This window comes from Elephas maximus, chromosome 6 (genome assembly GCF_024166365.1).
Source record: "Elephas maximus indicus isolate mEleMax1 chromosome 6, mEleMax1 primary haplotype, whole genome shotgun sequence".
In the NCBI taxonomy this organism is placed as follows: domain Eukaryota; kingdom Metazoa; phylum Chordata; class Mammalia; order Proboscidea; family Elephantidae; genus Elephas; species Elephas maximus.
The window spans coordinates 95,060,782-95,086,363 of record NC_064824.1 but is presented as its reverse complement, the minus strand read 5'-3'; the positions used below and the strand labels follow the sequence as shown (position 1 = coordinate 95,086,363).

The 25,582-nt window shown below is 39.4% G+C and overlaps 1 protein-coding gene across 1 annotated transcript in view; it reads right to left on the bottom strand.

Annotated features, from left to right (window-relative positions):
* Positions 1–5,921: 5,921 nt before the first annotated feature.
* Positions 5,922–25,582, bottom strand: part of CCDC150 (coiled-coil domain containing 150) — a 90,116-nt gene continuing 70,455 nt past the window's right edge. The window contains exons 22-28 of the mRNA XM_049888911.1: positions 24,391–24,517; positions 10,664–10,858; positions 10,152–10,220; positions 9,896–10,057; positions 8,739–8,825; positions 6,531–6,650; positions 5,922–6,224 (exon numbers count right to left, since the gene is read on the bottom strand). Coding sequence (XP_049744868.1) covers positions 6,108–6,224; positions 6,531–6,650; positions 8,739–8,825; positions 9,896–10,057; positions 10,152–10,220; positions 10,664–10,858; positions 24,391–24,517 — 877 coding nt within the window. The 3' untranslated portion in view covers positions 5,922–6,107. The remainder of the gene's footprint in view (positions 6,225–6,530; positions 6,651–8,738; positions 8,826–9,895; positions 10,058–10,151; positions 10,221–10,663; positions 10,859–24,390; positions 24,518–25,582) is intronic.

The following is a 25,582-nucleotide window of genomic DNA, read 5'->3' as shown; positions in this document are numbered from 1 at the left end:
AAGTCCCTATACTTAGGGTATTTAAAAATCAGTTTTTTTTTAAAGCTTCAGGAAGAACTTCATAGCTTGTGGCTATCTTATATTAATGCTTTGGAGGGAAAGGGGTGTCAATAAAACAGAAGAGCAGAAAACCTAGCACCTACTCAGAGCTCTCTTCCTGCAGCTTTAATGAAGTTCAGTAGTGGTCACTCTGGTGTATTTTCTCTACTTAGAATCTTATGACTGTTGTGATGGATAGCTGTAGTTTTTGTCTGCCCTGCCTCCCTCTATTTCTCTTTTCTTCCTGGAACATCACCTTGATTTTCTTTGGGAATCCCTCCTCAGTTTCAGAGATGGGCACATGACCCAGAACTAGCCTATCAATGTATAATCCATTTTTTAAGTCATACTGATTGGTTAAAAATGGGCATGTTACCAATGAGACTTAATTCTGGATTTCTTGTTAGAACTATAAGAAAAAGAAAATTTCTCTTTCTCCTGGAGTTGGTAAACCTTAAAATGACAATATGGAGACATCAGCATCTATCTGGACTTCTCAAGGAAGGAACCTATTTGGGAAACACAGGAAATTATCACAGATAAATTCCTGATGACATTATATAAGCACTCTCATCCAAAGCTTTTTGGTTGCGGGAGCCAATAAATTCTAATTCATTTTGGGTTTTTATGACTTGTGACTTAACGAGATAAAACAACCAACAATTGTTTTAATTAAAAAGGGCCTAATTGGTTCCCTCAAAGTTGGAATAAACAACCAAGACAGAAAAGTTAATTTTATGGTCATGAATTCAGCTTCTGGTTAGGTTTAATGGGAGAGATCTGACTTAAGAAACAAGTTGTGAGAATCCAGTCTTTGCTCTGTACCTTATTAGAGGTGAATGCCTCATTTAGAAAATGCTGGGATTAATCAATGCCTTCCTCTGTTTCTGTTAAAAAGCAAAGATGTCACTTTGAGGACTAAGGTATGTCTGACCCAAGCCATGGTATTTTCAATTGCCTCACATGCATGTGAAAGCTGGCCAATGAATAAGAAAGACCGAAGAAGAACTGAAGCTTTTGAATTATGATGTTGGTTAGGAATACTGAATATACTATGGATTGCCAGAAGAACAAATAAATCTGTCTTGGAAGAAGTCCAGCCAGAATGCCCCTTAGAAGGGAGACTGGCAAGACATCATCTCATGTACGTTAGACATGTTATCAGGAGGGACCAGTCCCTGGAGAAGGTAAAGTAGAAAATCAGTGAAAAAGAGGAAGACCCTCAACGAGACAGATTGACACAGTGGCTGCCACAATAGGCTCAAACATAGCAAAGGCTGTGAGTATGGTGCAGGACCAGGCAATGTTATGTTCTGTTGTACCTAGGGTCACTATGAGTAGGAACCAACCTGATGGCACTTAACAACAAACAAGAACAACATTCCTCTGTCTCAGAAAGCATGTTAGTTCTATCTGGAAGTCAGCCATTGATAAAGTCCACCATTTATGCACCTACAGAGAACCTCAGGGTAGTTTTAAGACAAAATGTATGGACTTGAGTAGTCACAGGAAAATATCCAAAAGTAAAAGAGAATATTCCATAGTCCATTCTGCTCTGTTAAACGTTGCATATTGTTTCTGATCATTTACAAAAGGCCTTATACTAGCAAATGCTTTATAGAGTCCCTATTGCTAAAATAAGTCCAAGGCTGAGAATACAAGATCATATAATACAGTGCCAGCTTAAAGCCATTTTGCTCAATGAAATGAGATTGATGACCAGATAAGAGCCAGAATAATTGCTCTTCAGAAGAGAGATGCCAATATTATTAAATAGCCATATTACTTAGCATCTTGTTCCTCTTTCAAACAGTATTCTAGGGTAGACACAACAGCTGAAGCAAAGGAGGTTTTGTCCTTTCTCTTTGTAAATGGGCTCTGCAGTGTAGTGGATTGCTTTTTGTGTGGGTGGAACTGTGTGATAGGGCAATTGTGGCCCACCAAGGGGACTGGTCAGTTTTGCCATCCTGCTGGGCTTGAAACGAGCCACCCCAGAGGCAGGAAAGAGAAGAGCCCACACCACAAAGGAAGGAGAGAGCTGCAGGAGAGACCCATAGGAGATGATGCAGTGGGCTTCCCAGCCCATGGAGTGAGACAGTTGAGTGCCTTGGGCAGAGACTGACGGCCAGGGAGAAGCCTATGTCTGACCTACAAATCTGGGACTTGCCAGCTTCCACAACCACGTGAGCCTTTTTTTTTTTTTTAATAATTTTTATCGTGCTTTAAGTGAAAGTTTACAAACCAAGTCAGTCTCTCAAACAAAAAGTTAAATACACCTTGCTATATACTCCTAGTTGCTCTCCCTCTAATGAGACAGCACACTCCTTCCCTCCACTCTATTTTTGTGTCTATTCGGCCAGCATCTGCCCTCTCTGCCCTCTAATCTCTTCTCCCGACAGGAGCTGCCCACATAGTCTCATGTGTCTACTTGATTCAAGGAGCTCACTCTTCACCAGTATCATTTTCTACCCCATAGTCCAGTCCAATCCCTGTCTGAAGACTTGGCTTTGGGAATGGTTCCTGTCTTGGGCTAACAGAAGGTCTGGGGACCATGACCTCTGGGGTCCTTCTAGTCTCAGTCAGACCATTAAGTCTGGTCTTTTTACAAGAATTTGGGGTCTGCAACCCACTGGTGAGCCATTTTTTGTATACAGTTCATGAGTTCTGTGAGACATTGCGGCGAATTAGGGAACCCAAAGACAGGAGGGAGAATACTGTGGGGAGAGGGAGTAGTAGATGTTAGAGATGATAGAGTTGTACGACAGCTTGGAAAAGTTGGAAATTTGGGACATCTTTAACCTCTGCCTCATAGGAACCGGCTTTGTGCTGATCCTTACAGAAGAAATGACTCGTTTAGGCTCAAATCTAAATTAGGGAGTTTAATAAGAAAAAATAAATTGAAATGTGAAATTGTTATTTCAGAAAAAGTCTAATATATTGACTAGATGTTTACCGAGAGGCTTAGAAAGTAAACAAGCTAGAAATCAACACAACCTATGGCCCTCTAGATAAAACAATTAAAAATTAGACCAAAAGGATATATTACGAGGAAAAGGGTCACTGAAAGAACAATTGTCCAACATTGACTAAGAAACTGAACGAAAACTACCCAAAATCTGTCTAGTGATGCTGCTCCAAGAGAGATGTTAGTCTACAATAAACCCATTCTTTCTCTAAACTCCTACGTGGGGCATTCTTGTTGATATCAATGTTATTATATCCACCATTAATCTCACTACTATGGAACATCAGATCCTTCAGAGTAAAAATTTAAAGTTGACTAAAAAGCAACAAAGAAGAAAACTGACTTATAGTGAGAGAGTGAAATTTTGTCTTAAAGTAAAAATGACTATGACATGATGAAAGATAATAAAAAATTAATTTGAGGGTGTGTAGTAATTACGGAAGCTTGAGAGGAAAAAAACCTTTATTCGGCTTACAAAAACCATTCAAAAAAAATAATAATTTCTAACGATCCTAAATCCTTTCCTTAGGATTTCCCCAATACCTAGTATTCAGGGATCACTGTCAGAGAAATACTCCTTTATTTTTTGTAATGCCTATAGATTTAATAGGTAGGATCTACTTTGAGATAAAATACACTACAGCCCCTATATATGATCAGATTATAGCTGATGTAACATTAGAATACATACACTAGACTCAAGAAATGATTCAAGAAATTACCAAAGTAGTAGCTATGGTCTCAGAATCCCTATGGGCAAAAGATTCCACAGATTAACTGAAGCAAAGTCCATTAGAGTCCATATTGATTCTTCCTAGATTTTCATAAATCTTTTTTGTACAAACATGAAAAGGTTAGGCCATGTGCTAGAAGTGTTAACAACACAGCACACCTAGAAAAACCACTGCCTATTCCTTAATTCAGTAGGCAAGATTTAGCTTGCCTCAGAACATTTATAGTCCACAAAAAAATTAATCAAAGTATCTTCAGATCTTGGGTTAGGATCACCTTTAAATTTGATGTTACCACATGTAGTAAATCTCTACTGCCAAAGGAAGCCATCCAACATTTTTCTACTAATTAATATGAATTATTTAACTGTGAATTATTGTCCCTTTCTCATATTACCATACACTGGTGTAATACACCTTGAACATACAGAATACAGTTATAATAATTGTTTTAATATCCTTGTCTGCTAATTCTAACATCTATGTTAATTTTGGGTCAATTTTGATTGATTTCTCATTATGGATCTTATTTTCCTGCTTCTTTGCATGCCCGGTAATTTTGGATCGGGTGACACACATTGTGAATTTGACCTTGAGGGTGCTAGATATTTTTGAATTCCTCTAAAATAAGTTTTTACAAGCCTGACAATCAGTGACAGTCCCTTGCTTCTAAAAGTCAGACAAACAGGAATGGGCTCAATCCAATAAACATGCCTCTGAGTGTCAATCAATCAACAGTCCCACCCAAATAATTACTCTTCTACAGATGTTGTCAGCCCACTTAAGCCTTTCAAAGTCTTCAAATCCTTAACTCCACACTTCCCAAAAACCCTGTGTAAGATCGGCAGTCTGCCCTGCTCAGGGAGACTATGCCTGACCAACAAAGCTTTCCCTTACTATAAAGTAAGCAAAAAGTCAGCTTTGTTTATTTCAGATACTGAGTGGGTGGTCTCATCAATGTTTGACAGTCTTACACTTGACCTTCTTTCCAATTTCATAATTACCCAGTTGATATACATCCTGATAGTAGTGTCAGCAGCTGCCATTACTTGAGTATTAATTAATCTAGGCAATGTGCTAGCTGCTTTACATGTATAAATCTGGATTACTGTATTAACTTTTTTTTGTGTGTGTGCTTTAAGTTTACAAATCAAGTCAGTCACACAAAAACTTACATACACCTTGCTACATACTCCCAATTGCTCTCCCCCAATGAGACAGCCCCCTCCCTCCCTCCACTCTCTCTTTTCATGTCCATTCTGCCAGCTTCTAACCCCCTCTACCCTCTCATCTACCCTCCAGGCAGGAGATGCCAACATAGTCTCAAGTGTCCACCTGATCCAAGAAGCTCACTCCTCACCAGCATCCCTGTACATCCCATTGTCCAGTCCAATCCCTGTCTGAAGAGTTGGCTTTGGGAATGGTTCCTGTCCTGGGCCCACAGAAGGTCTGGGGGCCATGACCACTGGGTGTATTAACTTATTTTTAAATGATAACGGAAACTGTAAATATAATCTCTGAGATCTCTTATATAAGAATAGAGATATGGTCTTATTAAAAATCTATTGATAATCACTCAGAAGAGTATTTACAGGAAAACAGAAGACTTGCTATTTTCCAGGTGATTCTATCCCTAGAATCTTATTTTAGGGATTATCTATTAGGTGTTAGACTAGGACATTTCACTGAAACAAAATAGCTGTATCACTTAGTACCTTGCTAATTGTTTTTTGATAATAATGTACACTCACTCCTCACTTATCAACATGGGTAGGTTCCAAAGACCAGGTTGTTATGTGAAAATCAGCATTATGCACAAGTGGAGGATGACCATTATCAGATCACAAAATGGAGGATGACTACATCATTACATCATTACATAACTGCAAAACCACCGAGAATCACAGCCCAGCCAAGTTGACACAAAATCTTAACCATCACCGCCAGCGTTACTTATGCCTCGCACCTCGGTGTTTGTTACTGCCAGATGTACATCACTGATGTGCAAAACAGTTGGATAGTAGGTTTTTTACTATTGTCATAAATGCAAAATGTCAGGTAACGAGATAGTCGATAAGTGAGGAGTAGGTGTACTTAGAAACATAACCAAGTATCATGCAACAGTATGTCCTATCATACAACAAATTAATATAAATTTATTGAGTGGAAAAGGGTGAAAGAGACAAAAAAGGTGGAGTGGTTCTGTACTGATATAAATGAGTTCATAAAAGGATAAACTCAGGTCCACAATCTTCAGCCCACATCAAAGGCTTCACATTTTGATAACGGTAGCCACAGGCCAGCCCTCATTGTTGGGCTCATGGAATCATGGAGGTGTAGACATAAATGGAGATGCTCCTCTGTCAAGGACATCACTTCCTCTCTACCTCAGAATGGCACTTCTTGGACATGAACCTAAGATTCTGTTTAGTCTCCCATCGATGTAGAGCAGACTGGTTGGGCATGACATCATGCCTTCTATCTCGGTCCTGTTGGAAAAAAAACACACCTAGCACTGACTGTTTAAGACTAACTCTGCAGAGCTGAGGGCCTGTTTTGTAGGAACTGTTTTGTCTCTATGTCATTTATTCATCAAGGTAGGTGGTTCTAATCGAGACAGTTTGGGAGAGGTAAAACTTTTAAAAATTTAGTTCATTGGTTTCCGGGTAATGGTTTAAACAAATCTAAAGATTAGTGGAGAGAGTAGCTGGATAAAGAGAGAACTTCTGTAATTAGAAATTCAAGAAGAATACAAATCTAAAATTGTTTAAGATAACCATGTCCAAGTAATTTACCTCTTCCTGCCACCTGTCTTCTCGGGGAAGCCTCTGCAACCGGTTTTTTGTCAGCTCAAGCTGTAGACCATCAAACCTGCACTTAAACCAGCGATGAGCTTCTTCTAGGTTAGCTGTTATCTGAACATATAAATGTGATTATTAAAAGCTAGGACAAAGCAACAGTCACAAGTTTTTTGTGTATTAGAGTTTGACTTTTTACCTGGATATTAAATATGTAACTTCTGACTGCAAGGCCCTTGCAACCTATTTGCACAATACACTTAACATCCTATAGATAAAAGAGTAACTTCTGAATGAGACCTGCTGCTGTTTATGCATTTGTTAATATTTCCTGGATGTAAATTAGGTAAGAGAGGGCCCAGAAGAAAAATTACACGGGAAAAGTACAAAATGACATTGAAAATGAAAGTGTAGGCATGGAGGTCTCTTAAGAAAGTGGTAGCTCAAATAATATTTTAATTTGTGAACTCTGTTCTCTGAGACTAAATACTTCTCCAGTGTTCCTAAACTGTAAAGCCTAGCCTTCTCTGCTGTGCTTTATGAGTATACACGGATGAACTAAAAAATTGTACTGGCTAGCATAAGTTGTACTTATCTCCTTTATAATCAAATATTTTACACTTTTGCTCCTAATTACACACTTCCAAATTACCTTTGTTAGAGATCCAAAAACAGTCATATTAATAGTCTGCATTGGAAGACTACCTGGAATCAGTATTCAATTAGCTGACAAATATTTATTAAATGCCTAATGTGCCTGGCATTTTTCTGCGTATTTGGTGTTTTTACAATGAGCTAACAGATTTTCACAAATAAAGTCACTTCAAGCCAGCTCTAGAATAAAAACTAAAATGATTGGTTCTCCCCTTTGATTACTTATGTTTCATGGACAGGGTTTTAGTTTTTTGATTCTGAAGTCTGAGAATGTGCCACATTTCTCCCTTGTCTGGTAGAAGGCATTTTTCCATGAGGACAGGTGCTTCATCTGGCTTGTTCACCCCACATCTCCAGCAGTTAGCATGGTGCCGGGCATATCAATAAATATGCGTGACTGTGTACTTATGTACTTACACTACTGTGTACTTGTCCATAGTAACCAGATACTGTGGGTATGATATAGTGAGACAAGAAATAGATCTCTGCTTTTCCAGTGCCATTAAACTGTTGGAAAGCTACAAAGCTAAAATATTTTCCACGTCTCTTTATGCATCCCGTTGATAGCTATACTTCCACCCCCAAACAAAACAAAACCCAAACCCACCTTTTTCCAGCATTCTTTACCAGGACTGGAGGGAAAGATACTCAAAATTGTACATCATGTCTCCTATTGTATGGCGAATGAGAAGGGAGCTAACATTTACTGAAACGTACTCTGAGCTATCAGAATAACAGAGTGGTAGGTATCAATATGAGTCAGAATCGACTCAACAGCAAAAAGTTTGTCTGTTTTTTAGGTATTAACTTACAGACTTTTAGAGATGCAGTAACTGGTGGGTTAAAGAAAGTAAATGTAACTTCCCTAAGGGTACACAGATAGTGTCACAGTTGGTATTCAAACTCAGGCTTGTTAGAGCCCTTGTTCTTTCCAAATACCACTCTGACAGCCATATTAGATCATGCAGTTTAATGGCTGGCTGCAAAAGGGACAAATCATGATCAATAGCAGCAAGGTCACTGTGATACTTTAAGCTTAAGATTCTCAATTTTCTTATCTGGAAAATGAGGGCCGGTAATGGCAGACTAATATCCTTTTCAGCTCTAAAAATTTATGGTTTTAAATACTTGCCCTCAAAAGGGGTCATTTAAGATATTAGAACAGAGAAAGCAAGTCCACACATTAAACAGAGCCTATTTTATACTTTTAGCTATGGATATGAACAAAGAGTTGCTACTTTCCTCAGTTCATGTCAAATAATAATGCGTTAAAATCCACACACCTCAGGGTCTTCCACGTTTATATTTAGTGGCAGGGACTTGGACTATTATCTATTTATTCTGTTATCTATCCTGAGGACACAGAATCTTAAATCTAACATTTATTCTTTACAATAAAGACTGTAGTTAGTAAGTTATTGGTTCTTTCCTGTTACACTCCTGACAACTATGTTAATCAAGGATTTCATACTGACTTGTATGTTTCAGGGTGTTGTGTCTAAGGAAACTTGTCCAAGTCTTTATGTCCATGGGTCTGGCTCAATGGCTCACCTGTTCTGACTCTACACTGGCTTCTTTCAATTTATTCTCTGTTGCCTCTTTACATTTCTTCAGATGTCTGACTGTTTCTTCTAATTCCTAAAAATGTGATACAAGGTTTTTATAAACTTTCAATATACTATATGGAACAAAAAGCTTTAACATTGTCATATATGGGCAACCAAATTATAAAAGCATAACAGGATACTAACTTGAGGTGATACCAAAATAAAAGATAAAAACTGTTGAATTCCATTTGACCTACAATGTGTGTATATCCATATATAATTACAAATTTTGATGTATGGATTCAGCTAAGAAAAAGTGATTAAAATCTCTTTTTGGGGATGGGGGGATACTTTTCATAGCAGACAATGCATATTGGGAGACAGGAGCTCAATGATCTTTTGATGTCTCTTTTCAGTGACATAATGGTATGTTTCTTATTACGTTGGGAATAGCAAACAGTCCTATAACAGCACAGGTGCATCTTGCTATAGGGAAGAACCAAGAGGGTATAAAGGTCTTAAAAGACCATGAAATTCAGCTCAGAAGTCTTACTTAGTAACTGTTATTTTGCATATGTGATCTCTAACTGTTCTTTTAAAATGAATATTTTTATTAAATTGAAAATAGAGAACATTTGCCATATTCGTTATGGCTGCTAACCAAAAGGTCAGCAGTTCGAATCCACAAGGCACTCCTTGGGAACTCCATGGGGAAGTTCTACTTTGTCCTATAGGGTTGCTACGAGTCAGAATGGACTCGACGGTAACGAGACTTATAGCTATCCTACAGGACAGAGTAGAACTGTCCCAAAGGATTTCCAAGGCTGTAATCTTTACCGAAACAGACTGCCACATCTTTCTCCTGCGGAGCAGCTGGTGGGTTTGAACCATCCACCTTTCAGTTAGCAGCTGAGCGCTTAACCATTGTGCCACCAGGGCTCCTGGTCTTCTTCCTAGACACCACAATTGTAAACACTTAGCTAATATAAACAACTTGTAAATTTATATTTTCTTCTATTTTAAAAAAAAACCCGTTACTGTCGAGTTGATTCCAGCTCACAGTGACCCTATAAAACCTGGAAAATCCAGGCACTATAAGGCTGGGTTTTGGGACATGCCATTTGCTGACAGTTTTCAAGATGAATTTTAAGAAACCTTTACCTGGCACCGATTCTCTAGCTCCCGCCTTATCTTCCGTTCTGTCTCCAGCCGGACCTCTTGCTGTTTACTGCGTGCTGAGGCATCATATTGGCTCTTGGCCAGCAGCTGCATCTCTTTCTGTAGGTTGGTCATCTCAGATACAAATTTCTGGATACTCAACGCCTGGTTAGGCACAAAGAGGGAGATTTTCGGTGAACCTGTCCAAGTTTGAGATTCTGTGTGAATGGTAAACACAGGGTTTGTGGAAATCATCTACCTGTTCACAGTTCTTTTTCTGATATTGATCCTTAATTAGCTCCATTTGCCTCAATTCTTGTTCTATTTGCTGAAAGTACAGGTGGAAATAACATAAAAAGATAATCAGTGGAAAATTGGTTTCTTCTTTTTGCCTATAGGATGACAGACAGAATACCACATGAGACCCAAAGTTGTCAGTTCCTATTGGGCCCTCCTTTCCATCTAGCCAACTGACCCTTACAGAGCAAAGCCCAGTACAGTCAATGTGGAAGAGACAGATGGAGAGCCAGAAGGTGACACCGGCAGCTAATGAGAAACCATTTCCATATTACTATCTCCTGCTAAATAAGAGATAGTCCCCCCAAAGTTAATCTGCCCACTTCCTAGTTGTAGCTATAATTCCCAGAGCAACACATGCCGCTGTTAGTGCTCTGAAGCCTATCTTTCCCAGACATCACAGCTGCCTGTATCCTCATCAGATACTAAGGAAGTGAGGGGAGAGCTATGGTTTCTTGTGGTTTCTGATACAACCTTCATCCTCTCTATATTCTGAGAATTATTTGCCTTGGCTGACAAGTGGTGCTTAATTTGGGCCTTTTGGTTCTTTATTTTCTCCTTGTTACTGTTCAGTGTTTTCTCCAGCTCTGTTATTTTTTGTCGCAGCTCTCGGTTGGTCCGGGATACTTCAACTGATCTGTAGTTGGCTTCGTCAAGGGCTTTCTTCAGCTGTGGAACACAAAGGAAAAATTAGAACACTTTTACCTTCAAATAAGGAAGCTTATGTTTAGTTCTGTCACCATATTTTCTTTTCTTTGGATATTTCTTTTTAAAAAGAAGGTAAAGCAATAATAATAATGTCTGTTTAAGCAGACTTATGGCATAAATAGGTCAAGTGATTTTTGCAATTTTTAACACTAAAGAACAAAATCTTTCTTAGAGTAGATAAAAATGTAAATGTATATTCATCATTTTTTTTTTTTAAGTACATGGCTTTGGAGTCAGACAGACCTAAATTAAATCTCAGTTCTACCACTTATTAGCTGAGTGATTTTAGGTACTTCATGGAAGTAAATGAGGAATCAAGCTTTTAAACTTTTCATCTGAAAAGTGTACATAGCCTTCCACGCTAAATATGATAAACAGTTAAGTAAGATAATGTATAGAGTAAGTATAGGGTCTGGCACACAGTAATTGCTCAGTAATTATCATGCCATAGCTTTTCTCTTCCTGTCACTTGCCACCAATTGCCTGGAGAACTGAAAATAAATTATATGGTAGTTTATATAAATACTTGTCAGTTATTATCATAGCATATATTTTTATAATATTGCCATTTGATTTTAAGGGTCCTAATAAATTTTTCTAGTGGAGAAATATCATAGTGACTACTTAAAGAATTTTAGAGTCCCCCACATGCTGTTAAACCAGTGCTATTTAAAGTTTATGAAGGCAGCTAAGAAGGGATAACCCATTCCCATTGCTGTTAAGTCTATTCCGACTCATAGAAGGGATCCTGTTGCCGTCCGAGTTGATCCTGATTCACAGAGTACAACTGCCCTGTAGGGTTTCCAGGGAGCAGCTGGTGGGTTCAAACTGCCGACCTTTTGGTTAGCAGCCAATCTCTTAACCATTACGCCACAAGGGTTTCCTGACTGCCACATATAGGAAGGCGGTATTCTCTATGGCTGGCAGTGTTCAGCATATCAAAGAATAAAATCAAGGCTGTTTGTACCTTTCTATACTAGCTCCTTCCTTCAAATCCTAACTTCACACTAGAGTTTTAGTCATTTATCACTACCCAACTAACTTCCTGTTAGATATTCCATTGTTACCTCAGTCACAGCTTTGCCTAAACCTTGGCAAATCCTAAAAACTGTCATTAACTTTATACTTACTATGTTCCATGCCCTTTGATAATTACATTACATATATTTTCCAATTTAATCCTCAAAACAAACTGGAAAGTAGCTGTGACGATCTCTATATTATGATTGCAGAAACTGAGACTCACAAGTTAAGTCATTTATATATCTATTAAATTAACACATAGCTAACAAGTGGAAGAGAACATCCTTGGGTTGTGCAAAAGGTTAATATACTTGGCTGCTAACCAAAAGGTTAGTGGTTTGAGTCCATCTAGAGTTTTTAGAGGTACTTTGGAAGAGGAGGCCTGGTGATCTACTTCTGAAAAATCAGCCACTGAAAACCCTATGGATCACAGTTCCACTCTGACATACATGGGGTCACCATGAGTCAGAATCAACTTAACACTAATTGGCTTTCTTACTAAATGGCAGGCCAAAAAAAAAAAAAAACCCCAAACCTGTTGCCGACGACTTGATTCCGACTCCTAGTGACCCTACAGGACAGAGTAGAACTGCCCCATGGGGTTTCCAAGGAGCAGTTAGTGGATTCGAACTTCTAACCTTTTGGTTAGCAGCCTGAGCTCTTAACCACTGCATAACCAGGGCTCCAAAGTGGCAGAACTGGGACTCAAATCCTGGTCTTTTGGGTCTGTGACACTCTAAAGCCAGGCAGGCTCTTAAACAATGCACCCAACACACCCTTGCAGCTAACTTTTCTACTGATGTATCTCACTGTTCTCCTGGTCTCACAAGGTTACAGTTGTCATTGATCCTTGATAATAGGATTTCAAATTTTAAAATATTCTGAATAACTATCTCTGACTAAAGAAACAGTTTAATACAACTTTTTGTTTCCCCAGCATTTACTTTTTTTTTTTAATTTTTATTGAGCTTCAAGTGAACGTTTACAAATCAAGTCAGTCTGTCACATATAAGTTTATATACACATTACTCCATACTCCCACTTTCTCTCCCCCTAATGAGTCAGCCCTTCCAATCTCTCCTTTCGTGACAATTTTGTCAGCTTCCAACCCTCTCTACCCTCCCATCCCCCCTCCAGACAGGAGATGCCAACACAGTCTCAAGTGTCCACCTAATACAAATAGCTCACTCTTCATCAGCATCTCTCTCCTACCCACTGTCCAGTCCCTTCCATGTCTGATGAGTTGTCTTCGGGAATGGTTCCTGTCCTGGGCCAACAGAAGGTTTGGGGACCATGACTGTCGAGATTCCTCTAGTCTCAGTCAGACCATTAAGTATGGTCTTTTGATAAGAATTTGGGGTCTGCATCCCACTGATCTTCTGCTCCCTCAGGGGTTCTCTGTTGTGCTCCCTGTCAGGGCAGTCATCGGTTGTGGCCGGGCACCAACTAGTTCTTCTGGTCTCAGGATGATGTACGTCTCTGGTTCATGTGGCCCTTTCTGTCTCTTGGGCTCTTAGTTATCGTGCGACCTTGGTGTTCTTCATTCTCCTTTGGTCCAGGTAGGTTGAGACCAATTGATGCATCTTAGATGGCCGCTTGATAGCATTTAAGACCCCAGATGCCACATTTCAAAGTAGGATGTAGAATGTTTTCATAATAGAATTATTTTGCCAATTGACTTAGAAGTCCCCTTAAACCATGGTCCCCAAACCCCCGTCCTTGCTCCGCTGACCTTTGAAGCATTCATTTTATCCCGGAAACTTCTTTGCTTTTGGTCCAGTCCAGTTGAGCTGACCTTCCGTGTATTGAGTGTTGTCCTTCCCTTCACCTAAAGTAGTTCTTATCTACTAACTAATCAGTAAATAACTCTCTCCCACCCTCCCTCCCTCCCCTCCTTATAACCACAAAAGTATGTGTTCTTCTCAGTTTATACTATTTCTCAAGATCTTATAATAGTGGTCTTATACAATATTTGTCCTTTTGCCTCTGACTAATTTCGCTCAGCATAATGCCTTCCAGGTTCCTCCATGTTATGAAATGTTTCACAGATTCGTCACTGTTCTTTATCGATGCGTAGTATTCCATTGTGTGAATATACCACAATTTATTTAACCATTCATCCATTGATGGACACCTTGGTTGCTTCCAGCTTTTTGCTATTGTAAACAGAGCTGCAATAAACATGGGTGTGCATATATCTGTTTGTGTGAGAGCTCTTATTTCTCTAGGGTATATTCCGAGGAGTGGGATTTCTGGGTTGTATGGTAGTTCTATTTCTAACTGTTTAAGATAACGCCAGATAGATTTCCAAAGTGGTTGTACCATTTTACATTCCCACCAGCAGTGTATAAGAGTTCCAATCTCTCCGCAGCCTCTCCAACATTTATTATTTTGTGTTTTTTGGATTAATGCCATCCTTGTTGGAGTGAGATGGAATCTCATCGTAGTTTTAATTTGCATTTCTCTAATGGCTAATGATCGAGAGCATTTTCTCATGTATCTGTTAGCTGCCTGAATATCTTCTTTAGTGAAGTGTGTGTTCATATCCTTTGCCCACTTTTTGATTGGGTTGTTTGTCTTTTTGTGGTTGAGTTTTGACAGAATCATATAGATTTTAGAGATCAGGCGCTGGTCGGAGATGTTATAGCTGAAAATTCTTTCCCAGTCTGTAGGTGGTCTTTTCACTCTTTTGGTGAAGTCTTTAGATGAGCATAGGTGTTTGATTTTTAGGAGCTCCCAGTTATCTGGTTTCTCGTCATCATTTTTGGTAATGTTTTGTATTCTGTTTATGCCTTGTATTAGGGCTCCTAACGTTGTCCCTATTTTTTCTTCCATGATCTTTATCATTTTAGTCTTTATGTTTAGGTCTTTGATCCACTTGGAGTTAGTTTTTGTGCATGGTGTGAGGTATGGGTCCTGTTTCATTTTTTTTGCAAATGGATATCCAGTTATGTCAGCACCATTTGTTAAAAAGACTATCTTTTCCCAATTAACTGACAAATATCAGCTGCTCATATGTGGATGGATTTATATCTGGGTTCTCAATTCTGTTCCATTGGTCTATGTGTCTGTTGTACCAGTACCAGGCTGTTTTGACTACTGTGGCTGTATAATAAGTTCTGAAATCAGGTAGAGTGAGGCCTCCCACTTTCTTCTTCTTTTTCAGTAATGCTTTACTTATCCGAGGCTTCTTTCCCTTCCATATGAAGTTGGTGATTTGTTTCTCCATCACAGTAAAAAATGACATTGGAATTTGGATCGGAAGTGCATTGTATGTATAGATGGCTTTTGGTAGAATAGACATTTTTACTATGTTAATTCTTCCTATCCATGAACAAGGTATGTTTTTCCACTTAAGTAGGTCCTTTTTAGTTTCTTGTAGTAGTACTTTGTAGTTTTCTTTGTATAGGTCTTTTACATCTTTGGTAAGATTTATTCCTAAGTATTTTATCTTCTTGGGGGCTACTGTCAATGGTATTGATTTGGTGATTTCCTCTTCGATGTTCTTTTTGTTGATGTAGAGGAATCCAAGTGATTTTTGTATGTTTACCTTATAACCTGAGACTCTGCCAAACTCTTCTATTAGTTTCAGTAGTTTTCTGGAGGATTCCTTAGGGTTTTCTGTGTATAAGATCATGTCATCTGCAAATAGAGATACTTTTACTTCCTCCTTGCCAATCCAGATGCCCTTTATTTCTTTGTCTAGTCTAATTGCTCTGGCTAGGACCTCTAGCACAATGTTGAATAAGAGTGGTGATAAAGGGCACCCTTGTTTGGCTCCCGTTCTTAAGGGAAATGCTTTCAGGCTCTCTCCATTTAGAGTGATGTTGGCTGTTGGCTTTGTATAGACGCCCTTTATATGTTGAGGAATTTTCCTTCAGTTCCTATTTTGGTGAGAGTTTTTATCATAAATGGGTGTTGGACTTTGTCAAATGCCTTTTCTGCATCAATTGATAAGATCATGTGGTTTTTGTCTTTTGTTTTATTTACATGGTGGATTACATTAACATTTTTTCTAATATTAAACCAGCGTTGCATACCTGGTATAAATCCCACTTGGTCATGGTGGATTATTTTTTTGATATATTGTTGAATTCTATTGGCTAGAATTTTTTTGAGGATTTTTGCATCTATGTTCATGAGGGATATAGGTCTGTAATTTTTTTTTGTGATGTCTTTACCTGGTTTTGGTATCAGGGATATGGTGGCTTCATAGAATGAGTTAGGTAGTATTCTGTCATTTTCTATGCTTTGAAATACCTTTAGTAGTAGTGGTGTTAACTCTTCTCTGAAAGTTTGGTAGAACTCTGCAGTAAAGCCATCCGGGCCAGGGCTTTTTTTTGTTGGGAGTTTTTTGATTACCGTTTCAATCTCTTTTTTTGTTATGGGTCTATTTAGTTGTTCTACTTCTGATTGTGTTAGTTTAGGTAGGTAGTGTTTTTCCAGGAATTCATCCATTTCTTCTAGGTTTGCAAATTTGTTAGAGTACAATTTTTCGTAATAATCTGATATGATTCTTTTAGTTTCAGTTGGGTCTGTTGTGATATGGCCCATCTCGTTTCTTATTCGGGTTATTTGTTTCCTTTCCTGTATTTCTTTAGTCAGTCTGGCCAATGGTTTATCAATTTTGTTAATTTTTTCAAAGAACCAGCTTTTGGCTTTGTTAATTCTTTCAATTGTTTTTCTGTTCTCTAATTTATTTAGTTCAGCTCTAATTTTATTATTTGTTTTCTTCTGGTGCCTGATGGATTCTTTGGTTGCTCACTTTCTATTGTTCAAGTTGTAGGGACAGTCCTCTGATTTTGGCTCTTTCTTCTTTTTGTATGCGTGCATTTATCGATATAAATTGGCCTTTGAGCACACTTTTGCTGTGTCCCAGAGGTTTTGGTGGGAAGTATTTTCATTCTCATTGCATTCTATGAATTTCTTTATTCCCTCCTTAACGTCTTCTATAACCCAGTCTTTTTTCAGCAGGGTATTGTTCAGTTTCCAAGTATTTGATTTCTTTTCCCTAATTTTTCTATTATTGATTTCCACTATTATGGCCTTGTGGTCTGAGAAGATGCTTTGTAATATTTCGATGTTTTGGATTCTGCAAAAGTTTGTTTTATGACCTAATATGTGGTCTATTCTAGAGAATGTTCCATGTGCGCTAGAAAAAAAAGTATACTTTGCAGCAGTTGGGTGGAGAGTTCTGTATAAGTCAATGAGGTCAAGTTGCTTGATTGTAGTAATTAGGTCTTCCGTGTCTCCATTGAGCTTCTTACTGGATGTCCTGTCCTTCTCCGAAAGTGGTGTGTTGAAGACTCCTACTATAATTGTGGAGGTGTCTCACTTTTCAGATCTGTTAAAATTTGTTTTATGTATCTTGCAGCCCTGTCATTGGGTGCATAAATATTTAATATGGTTATATCTTCCTGATCAATTGTCCCTTTTATCATTATGTAGTGTCCTTCTTTATCCTTTGTGGTGGATTTAACTTTAAAGTCTATTTTGTCAGAAATTAATATTGCTACTCCTCTTCTTTTTTGCTTATTGTTTGGTTGATATATTTTTTTCCATCCTTCGAGTTTTAGTTTGTTTGTCTCTCTAAGCCTAAGGTGTGTCTCTTGTAGGCAGCATATAGACGGATCGTGTTTCTTTATCCAGTCCGAGCCTCTCTGTCTCTTTATTGGTGCATTTAGTCCATTTACATTCAGCATAATTATAGATAAGTATGTATTTAGTGTTGTCATTTTGATGCCTTTTTATGTGTGTTGTTGACAATTTCATTTTTCCACTTACTTTTTTGTGCTGAGACTTTTTCTTTGTAAATTGTGTGTTCCTCATTTTCATAGTATTTGACTTTATGTTTCCTGAGTTGTTACGTTTTTCTTGGTTTTTATTTTGAGTTATGGAGTTGTTATACCTCTTTGTGGTTACCTTAATATTTACCCCTATTTTTCTAAGTAAAAACCTAACTTGTATTGTCCTATATCGCCTTGTATCCCTCTCCATATGGCAGTTCTATGCCACCTGTATTTAGTCCCTCTTTTTGATTTATGTGATCTTTTACATATTGACTTCAATGATTCCCTGTTTTGAGCGTTTTTTTTTTTTTTTTTAATTTAATCTTATTTTGTTTTTGTGATTTCCCTATTTGAGTTGATATCTGGATGTTCTGTTCTGTGACCTTGTGTTGTGCTGGTATCTGATATTATTGGTTTTCTGACCAAACAATTTCCTTTAGTATTTCTTGTAGCTTTGGTTTGGTTTTTGCAAATTCTCTAAACTTGTGTTTATCTGTAAATATCTTAATTTCGCCTTCATATTTCAGAGAGAGTTTTGCTGGATATATGATCCTTGGCTGGCAGTTTTTCTCCTTCAGTGCTCTGTATATGTCATCCCATTGCCTTCTTGCCTGCATGGTTTCTGCTGAGTAGTCTGAACTTGTTCTTATTGATTCTCCCTTGTAGGAGACCTTTCTTTTATCCCTGGCTGCTTTTAAAATTTTCTCTTTATTTTTGGTTTTGGCAAGTTTGATGATAATATGTCTTGGTGTTTTTCTTTTTAGATCAATCTTAAATGGGGTTCGATGAGCATCTTGGATAGATATCCTTTCATCTTTCATGATGTCAGGGAAGTTTTCTGCCAGCAGATCTTCAACTATTCTCTCTGTGTTTTCTGTTATCCCTCCCTGTTCTGGGACTCCAATCACACGCAAGTTATCCTTCTTGATAGAGTCCCACATGATTCTAAGGATTTCTTCATTTTTTAAAATTCTTTTATCTGATTTTTTTTTCAGCTATATTGGTGTTAATTCCCTGGTCCTCCAGATTTCCCACTTTGTATTCTAATTGCTCGAGTCCGCTCCTCTGACTTCCTATTGCGTTGTCTAATTCTGTAATTTTATTGTTAATCTTTTGGATTTCTGAATGCTGTCTCTCTATGGATTCTTGCAACTTATTAATTTTTCCACTATGTTCTTGAATAATTTTTTTGAGTTCTTCAACTGCTTTTTCAGTGTGTTCCTTGGCTTTTTCTGTAGCTTGCCTTATTTCATTTCTGAGGTCATCCCTGATGTCTTGAAGCATTCTGTAAATTAGTTTTTTATATTCTGTATCTGGTAATTCCAGGATTGTATCTTCATTTGGGAAAGATTTTGATTCTTTAGTTTGGGGGGTTGTAGAAGCAGTCATGGGTTGCTTCTTTATGTGGTTTGATATCAACTGCTGTCTTTGAGCCATCACTAAGATATTGTAGTGATTTATTCTATATTTGCTCACCGAGTCTTATCTTGTTTTGTTTTCTTTCAGTATACATAGATGGGCTACTAGATTGCGCTGCCTTGATTGTTGTAGCCCTTGACTCACTTATGACCTATTACCAGCTGGTTTGGGCTGTTACCAGATATATATGCCTGAGTCCATTCACTATTCTTGAGTAGAATCTGATTTTGGGTCATCAAGTGTGTGATGCACACTGTCACCTATCCACCTTGAGAAGTAGTGGTGATAGTTGTGTGCACCAGATTCTAGTAGCAGCTGGGGTTCACACTCCAGGGGGGGCAGGATGCTGACAGGCTTCCCCCAAGTGTCAATGAGGTAGGTGTGTCTCTATTCCTAAAGCACCTTGGTGGGTGGGCTCTGCAGCTGTACCTTAGGCCCCCAATGCAAGTACCTCTACAGATTGGTAGGTGTCACCCTCCTTAGACCCCTAAGGCAGGAGGCTAGGTGGTCTGGGGGGAGCTTCAGCCCTCAGTTCCCTATTGTGGGTCAGTGAGGGCTCTGTTGAATATGCAGAGATATCAGACCTGGGAAACTTGTCTTTCCAGTAAATCCGCTAAAACAAATGCAGTCAGATCCCTATCAGAAATGCCTTTGCATTGTAATAGCCACCTTGTTCCCTGTAGGGATGAAAGCCCGAGACTGTGGATCACATATGCTTGGCTGGAGCTGGTTCTGTGTTTTTAGTCCAATTAGGGAAGGATTTTTGGTCCCTGGGTTTTTTGTGGTTGCTTCTCTCAGGCCAGAAGAACGGGTTAGGAAAAGACCAAAAAAAAAAAAAAAAGGAAAAGAAAAACCGCGGAGCAGTTCTCCCTGTGGCTCAGGAAATTCCAATGTTAATGAAGCCACCTGGGAAGGGGAGGGGAGGGTTCAGAAAAACAGGAGAGAGTAGCACCCTGGAATATAGACAAAGTTACTTATTTTGCTTGTTATCTGAGATTCCCGAGGGGCGCGTAGCCTGTGTGCACTGGCCGGGTAGAGATTGCCCCCGAGGGTCAGGCCCGCGTCCCGAGCTCGCGCTGTCTCAGAAGCCGCGGTCAGTTTCTCCGCTGCCAGTCCAAAGCTCAGCGTCAAGGTCCCCCGGCTGGGACGCTGCACTCCCGGCACCAAAAACAGTCGCTGCCTCCTGGTGACTTCTCCTCCTGCCAGCCGCGTCACCTCGCCGCCCCATGCGGACCAGCTGGGCCCCCTCCCCAGGTCAGTTCAGGGGGCTGGGGCTGCGCCCCGTGTTTGCACCATCACAGGATGTTGTGCTCAGCTCCCCTGTGCCCAATCCAAAGCCCTGCACCAAGGTTTCCTGACTGGGACTCTGGCTCCAGGCTCCGAAAACAGTCGCTGCTTCCCCATAGTTGTTCGTTCTCGGTCTCTGTCATTCAGGTCAACTCTTTAAATCTGTGTTTGTTGGTCAGGGTTCGTAGATTGTCATGTATGTGATCGATTCACTTGTTTTTCCAAGTCTTTGTTGCAAGAGGGATCCGAGGTAGCATCTACCTGGTCAGCCATCTTGGCCCCCTCCCAGCATTTACTTTTTATAACACATTTACATAGCGTATTTCAATTTACAAAATTCTTTTATGTACCATTAATTTTCATCAGCTGCTGCAGTCTGAAATTGATCGAACATGCAATGAACATGCATTGATAATTACTGGCGTTGGAACGCAAAAGTTGGAAACAAAGAAGAATGATCTGTAGCTGGAAAATATGGCCTTGGTGATAGAAACAATGCCAGAGATCGAATGATAGAATTTTGCAAGACCAACGACTTCTTCATTGCAAATACCTTCTTTCACCAACATAAACAGTGACTATACACATGGACCTCACCAGATGGAACACACAGAAATCAAATTGACTACATCTGTGGAAAGAAACAATGGAAAAGCTCAATATCATCAGTCAGACCAAGGCCAGGGGCCGACTGTGGAACAGACCATCAATTGCTCATATGCAAGTTCAAGCTGAAACTGAAGAAAATCAGAGCAAGTCCACAAGAGCCAAAATATGACCTTGAGTATATCTCACCTGAATTTAGAGACCATCTCAAGAATAGATTTGACGCATTGAACACTAGTGACCGAAGACCAGACGAGTTGTGGAATGACATCAAGGGCATCATCCATGAAGAAAGCAAGAGGTCACTGAAAAGACAGGAAAGAAAGAAAAGACCAAGATGGATGTCAGAGGAGACTCTAAAACTTGCTCTTGAGCATCGAGCAGCTAAAGCAAAAGAAGAATTGAGGAAGTAAAAGAACTGAAGATTTCAAAGGGCATCTCGAGAAGACAAAGTATTATAATGACCTGTGCAAAGAGCTGGAGATGGAAAACCAAAAGGGAAGAATATGCTCGGCATTTCTCAAGCTGAAAGAACTGAAGAAAAAATTCAAGCCTTGAGTTGCAGTAGTGAAGGATTCCATGGGGAAAATATTAAACGACGCAGGAAGCATCAAAAGAAGATGGAAGGAATACACAGTGTCATTATACCAAAAAGAATTAGTCGATATTCAACCATTTCAAGAGGTGGCATATGATCAGGAACCAATGGCACTGAAGGAAGAAGTCCAACCTGCTCTAAAGGCACTGGCGAAAAACAAAGCTCCAGGAATTGATGGAATATCAACTGAGATGTTTCAACAAACAGATGCAGCAGTGGAGGTGATTACTTGTCTATGCCAAGAAATATGGAAGACAGCTTCCTGGCCAACTGACTGGAAGAGATCCATATTTATGCCTATTCCCAAAAAGGTGATCCAACCGAATGTGGAAATTATAGAACAATATCATTAATATCACAGGCAAGCAAAATTTTGCTGAAGATCATTCAAAAATGGCTGCAGCAGTATATTGACAGGGAACTGCCAGATATTCAGGCCGGTTTCAGAAGAGGACGTGGAACCAGAGATATCATTGCTGATGTCAGATGGATCCTGGCTGAAAGCAGAGAATACCAGAAGGATGTTTACCTGTGTTTTATTGACTATGCAAAGGCATTCGACTGTGTGGATCATAACAAACTATGGATAACACTGCAAAGAATGGGAATTCCAGAACACTTAATTGTGCTCATGAGGAACCTTTACATAGATCAAGAGGCAGTTGTTCAGACAGAACAAGGGGATACTGATTGGTTTAAAGTGAGAAAAGGTGTGCATCAGGGTTGTATTCTTTCACCATACCTATTTAATCTGTATGCTGAACAAATAATACGAGAACCTGGACTATATGAAGAAGAACGGGGTATCAGGATTGGAGAAAGACTCATTAACAGCCTGTGTTATGCAGATGACACAACCTTGCTTGCTGAAAGTGAAGAGGACTTGAAGCACTTCCTAATGAAGATCAAAGACCACAGCCTTCAGTATGGATTACACCTCAACATAAAGAAAACAAAAATCCTCACAACTGGACCAATGAGCAACATCATGATAAAAGGAGAAGAGATTGCAGTTGTCAAGGAGTTCATTTTACTCATTTACATTTCATCCACAATCAACAGCCATGGAAGCAGCAGTAAAGAAATCAAAAGACGCACTGCACTGGGCAAATCTGCTGCAAAGGACCTCTTCAAAGCGTTGAAGAGCAAAGATGTCACCCTGAAGACTAAGGTGCGCCTGACCCAAGCCATGGTATTTTCAATCACATCATATGTATGTGAAAGCTGGACGACGAATAAGGAAGACTGAAGAAGAGTTGACGCCTTTGAATTGTGGTGTTGGCGAAGAATATTGAATATACCATGGACTGCCAAAAGAACGAGCAAATCTGTTTTGGAAGAAATGGGGCTAGAATGCTCCTTAGAGGCAAGGATGGCGAGACTGCATCTTACATACTTTGGACATGTTGTCAGGAGGGATCAGTCCCTGGAGAAGGACATCATGCTTGGCAAAGTACAGCGTCAGCAGAAAAGAGGAGGATCTTAAACGAGGTGGACTGACACAGTGGCTGCAACAGTGAGCTCAAGCATAACAACGGTTGTGAGGATGGCGCAGGACTGGGCAGTGTTTTGTTCTGTTGTGCACAGGGTCACTATGAGTCAGAACTGACTCTGTGGCACCTGACAACAACAACACCATTAATTGAATTTGATTGTGTGAATGGTCTCTTTGTCAACTGCAATTGCTAAATGTACCAAATCTGGCAAACTACCAGCCACCCACTCCCCAACCAAGTCTTGAATTATGCTAATTCTTCCTTTCCTTTGGTTACAATATAACATTTAGCCTCTGGTGATTGTTCTATTAAAAAGGCTCTCTCTGATTTAATACTTACTTTCAACAGAACTAGTTGCTTGGTCTTAATCATCTAATGCCCAAATCAACTGTTACAGTTTTCTTGAGTTTCCATTTCTCCTGCTTCCCTACCTTTTTGCGTATCTTACACTGCTGTCAGATTAACCTTCCTAAAAGTGTGCTTATATCACTCCTCTGGTCAGAAATCTACAGTGTTCCATATTTACTTAATAGATCACATGTTACATTCTGGTAGTCAAGGCCATCTACCAGCTGGTCCTATCAAACCAACACACCCCTTCTCTGGCATTTCCCAAACTCTCTGCTCCAATCAACTAAGCCTCCTTTTCATTTGCTCGCATATCCTGTTCATTTTTGCAACTGAGCTTGTTCATCCTCTCATATGAGGTGTCCAGTCCTGTCATCTCTGCCAGCCTTAATCCTATACTTTCATTAATCTTCCTTTCTATCACCCAGCCAGCCTACAATGAACTTTCCTTACTTCGAATTCCTTCAAAATTGTATGCAGCCTCTAGCAAACCAAGAAATTTCCTCTTCTGTTTTCCCTACTTTTCTCGTTCCCAGAATGGAGATCACAATTAAACAAGGATTCATTTAATGCAGACCAGAGCACAGACCTTATCTTCTTCTGTTTTCATATGTACCTCTCAGGAGGAGGTAGATGAATAATGGGTGCTAGTTAAGTGAATTAAGGAGACAGGTGGCCTTATGTCGTTCTTGCAGATGGCAGTCTATTTATTCCTCTACCAGGCTTGGTTACCACTCTAGGATCTTAAACAGAGAGCTTGCGTATCAGAAGTTGCTTTCCTGTGTGTCATTTTACAAACAGCACAGGATGGCTCACTCACATCTGATTTGCTGGTCAGAGAACCACTGCAGCCATTCTCTGAAATCCCTTAGTTGGTTCTGAGAGCATTCACTTTGAGAGAGACATCTGTGCCACTTGACTCCATACCTCAGTCGTTTCCCGCTGTGCTGCTTTCTTTGCAGTTTCTCTCTCAGTTTGAAACTGCTTTCTTAGAGCTTCTATGCGTTCAGCATGTAATTCAGCTTCCATTTTGGACTCCTCAGCCATCCGTTCCCTGTTTTGAAGAAGGCAGATGATAAATCAACTTTAGAAATCATCTCTGAAGATAAAGATTCAGAGGGGAATGTGTAAATTTCCAAAGGTGTGGGATTTATAAACGAGAAGCAGATCAGTCACCAGGTGAACCTCACTAATCTGGAGCCCATTAACAGAAGATAAAAAATGTGCTGTAGCTTTAAAAAAAAAAAAATTCATTTTATATAAAGAGATTCAACCAAAGAGTGAAAAACTATATCAAGGAAAAATATTAGAGGAGGCAGTTCTACTATAAGAGATATTTGTCTTATTTGGTTGTCTCTTTTTGCTATCACGTATTTACTGCTGAAGTTTTAACTTCAAATTTTATTGTTTCCTTACCTATAAAGTGAGAGCCTTATAGTAAATCAGCACTTTTAATTTGGGTTCTTTGGTCAGGACCCATGGATAGACTTCTAAGGACGCCCGAATTCCCTGGGATGATAAGCAAAATGTAGTGTGTTTGTGTGGAAGTGTCCATAGATCTTGACTTTTAAAGGGATATGTGACTCTCAAAAAGGTAAAAAAGTAATGGATTTAAACAATTGCTAGTTTTTCCAACTTTAACAAACTCTGACCTAGCTGACAAAGACTTAACATGTGACTACTTCATGAGTTATCAGCGTTTTTCAAAGGGTAGGAGAAACCTGCCCTGCCATTGAAATCTCTTTCCTTCTCCCCCTCTATCCTCCTGACCATCTTTTGCTCTGTTGTGGATTATATGCCCATGTCCCCTGAGTGTTTCTAAAATGCCTCTGCCAATGGATTCAGCTTGTTCACTTGACAGCACTGGCTTCTGTAGATGAGACTTGCAAGCTGGTAACTGCAACTCTTGTCCTCCCTCCCCCTCAACCAGTACAGAATATCAATAAACTTCGACATATCACCTCTATAGAGTTGCTGACACCTGGCCCAAAGGCATGTGGTGAAGCATGGGGGCATGGAAGATCCTGAAGTTGTTGGAGAGAATTATGGTTTGTTATTTATTACATTCCCACACTCCTTCCCATTATCCACCCCATTCTAAAAAATGGTCAAAAAAACA